Genomic DNA, 2,295 nt, shown 5'->3' with positions numbered 1-2,295 from the left:
GCTAACGGCGCCGAGCGTGCAGCGCAGCACACGCGCGACACGCCCTTCGCACGGCGTTTGATAAATCGGCGTCTCGAGCCCTATCCGAGTCGAAAAGTGTGAGAACCGTCATTTCACACCTCGAAACCGCTAAGTCATTTTTTCGCCGTCAAGCCGCTCTAGCGGCGCTGCGCGCCGCAAAGAGAGCGCGGCGCGTGCAGAGGAGCACACACTGCACACGCACGGTGAAGGCCGTCTCACGAGTCGGCGAGCCGAGCCCTATTCATAGCAAAGAGTGTGAACGGCGCCTCTTCACACCTCGAGCCGTGAACACCGTCCGGCGCCTTCTCACCGCCCCAAGGGCGCTGCGCGCCGTGCTAACGGCGCCGAGCGTGCAGCGCAGCACACGCGCGACACGCCCCTCGCACGGCGTCTGATAAATCGGCGCCTCGAGCCCTATCCGAGCCGAAAAGTGTGAGAACCGTCTTTTCACACCTCAAAGCCGCTAAGTCATTTTTTCGCCGTCAAGCCGCTCTAGCGGCGCTGCGCGCCGCAAAGAGAGCGCGGCGCGTACAGAGAAGCACGCGCTGGCCACGCACGGTGAAGGCCGTCTCACGAGTCGGCGAGCCGAGCTCTATTCATAGCAAAGAGTGTGAACGGCGCCTCTTCACACCTCGAGCCGTGAACGCCGTCCGGCGCCTTCTCGCCGCCTCAAGGGCGCTCCGCGCCGCGCTACAGCGCCGAGCGTGCAGCGCAGCACACGCGCAGCACGCCCCTCGCACGGCGGCTGATGAATCGGCGCCTCGAGCCCTACCCGAGCCGAAAAGTGTGAGAACCGTCTTTTCACACCTCAAAGCCGCTAAGTCTTTTTTTCGCCGTCAAGCCGCTCTGGCCTTTGAATGGCGTCTGACAAATGTTTTTATTCTTCTCAGCGCATCCATCTCGGCGCGTCGATCCTTCGTTTTCCGGGTTCCAATTCTTTTCCTGCCTCGCCTGTCGCGTGAATCGTTTCATGCGACCGCCTTGTCGAAAATTCTTACCGGCCCCCAAAATTCTTTTTCGGTCGCGGACGGCACACGCTCGCCATTTGCTCACGCTCGCGCAGGCGCGTCGCAGCGTGCACCCACGCAACGCCTCCGCTCCGTTCACACCACCCACTGCGTAGCCATGGCATTTCCGTGTGCATGCGACGGACTCGCTCTCCTGCACTTGCCGCCGCCCTCGCCACCGCCGGTTCCGAAACTGCTCTGCGGCCGCCATCGCACTCACTGCCTCGCTCTGCAGGAGTCGACACCAGCGCCACCTGACCCGCACCCGCTAGCTGTGGTGCGGGGGCAGGAGAGGGGTTGTGCGTGCAGCGGGGCGGAGGGCGGCGAGGACCTGTACTGGAACGAGGGCCTGCTCCTCCGGCTCACCCCGTCCTCGGACCCAGCCTCGCTCAGCCTCGCCAGCGTCGCCAGCGAGGCGGTGGTCGGCTGGAGGACCCCCGGGGTGCGCGGGCGGGGGACGTTCGCCGGCGAGTACCGGCGAGGAGACTGTTGCGGCGACGGCGCCGGCGCCGGTGGCGGAGGCGGCGAGTCGCTCGGCGAGGAGGGCGGCGCGGCTCCGAAGGCGTGCTTGCTCCTCCGACGAACCGTGCCGGAGCCGTCGGACGACTCGGCCAGCTGCCCGCGAGGGGTGCCGGAGCCGTCGGAGGGGCTGCCGGGGGTGGGCGGCGGCGGGTACCTGCCTGGAGTGCCGGGCGGCGGCGGCCGAAAGATGCCCCGACGAGCGGCCGGCGACCCGACGGCGACCTGCAGATCGCCCGCCGCGGAAGTCCCCTCGAGCGCGCCGCCGCCCGAGTCCGACGACCAGCTGTCGTCCAGCCGGAGATCTTGGAGGGGCTGCAGCGGGCGCGGCGGCGAGGGCGAGGCCGAGGTGGATGGCGGTGCCGTCCACTCCCTCCCCCCAACCGGTTGCCCCTCGCTCGCCCCCTCCCTCTGCCGCTTATCCGTCGCCCGCGCTGGGGTCACGGCGCCGCTGGAAGGAGGAAACGAACGAGAGCGGCGCCGGCCGGCGATAAAGGCAGCGGCGATGTCCACCGCTGTCCTCTCGCGCCGCCGCGACCGCTGGTCGCGGAGCCGGCTGCCCCGCTGGTAGAGGACGAGGCAGAGTGCGCAGCAGAGCAGGGAGAGCGCAGCGGCAGCGACGCCGCCGATGATGGGCCAGGGGAGGTTGTCCGCCCCGCCGCCGACCTGCGTGGCCGGCTGGATCGGCTTGATCCACCACGGGGGCGAGGTGGGCGGCAGCGGCGACTGCGGCGGAGGCCGCGTGAGA

The 2,295-nt window shown here is 68.7% G+C and overlaps 1 protein-coding gene across 1 annotated transcript in view; it reads right to left on the bottom strand.

Moving 5' to 3' along the window:
* The window catches only part of EMIHUDRAFT_225324 (hypothetical protein), a gene marked incomplete at both ends in the record, with an annotated part of 1,599 nt that extends 1,487 nt beyond the window's left edge, over window positions 1-112 (bottom strand). Inside the window, one exon of the mRNA XM_005789851.1 lies at window positions 107-112. Within this exon, the coding sequence (XP_005789908.1) occupies window positions 107-112 (6 nt within the window). The remainder of the gene's footprint in view (window positions 1-106) is intronic.
* Window positions 113-2,295: the final 2,183 nt, after the last annotated feature.

This window comes from Emiliania huxleyi, assembly GCF_000372725.1.
Source record: "Emiliania huxleyi CCMP1516 chromosome Unknown EMIHUscaffold_124, whole genome shotgun sequence".
NCBI lineage: Eukaryota > Haptophyta > Isochrysidales > Noelaerhabdaceae > Emiliania > Emiliania huxleyi.
Note: the sequence above shows the minus strand (reverse complement) of the source record. Positions and strands in the feature narration are given on the sequence as shown.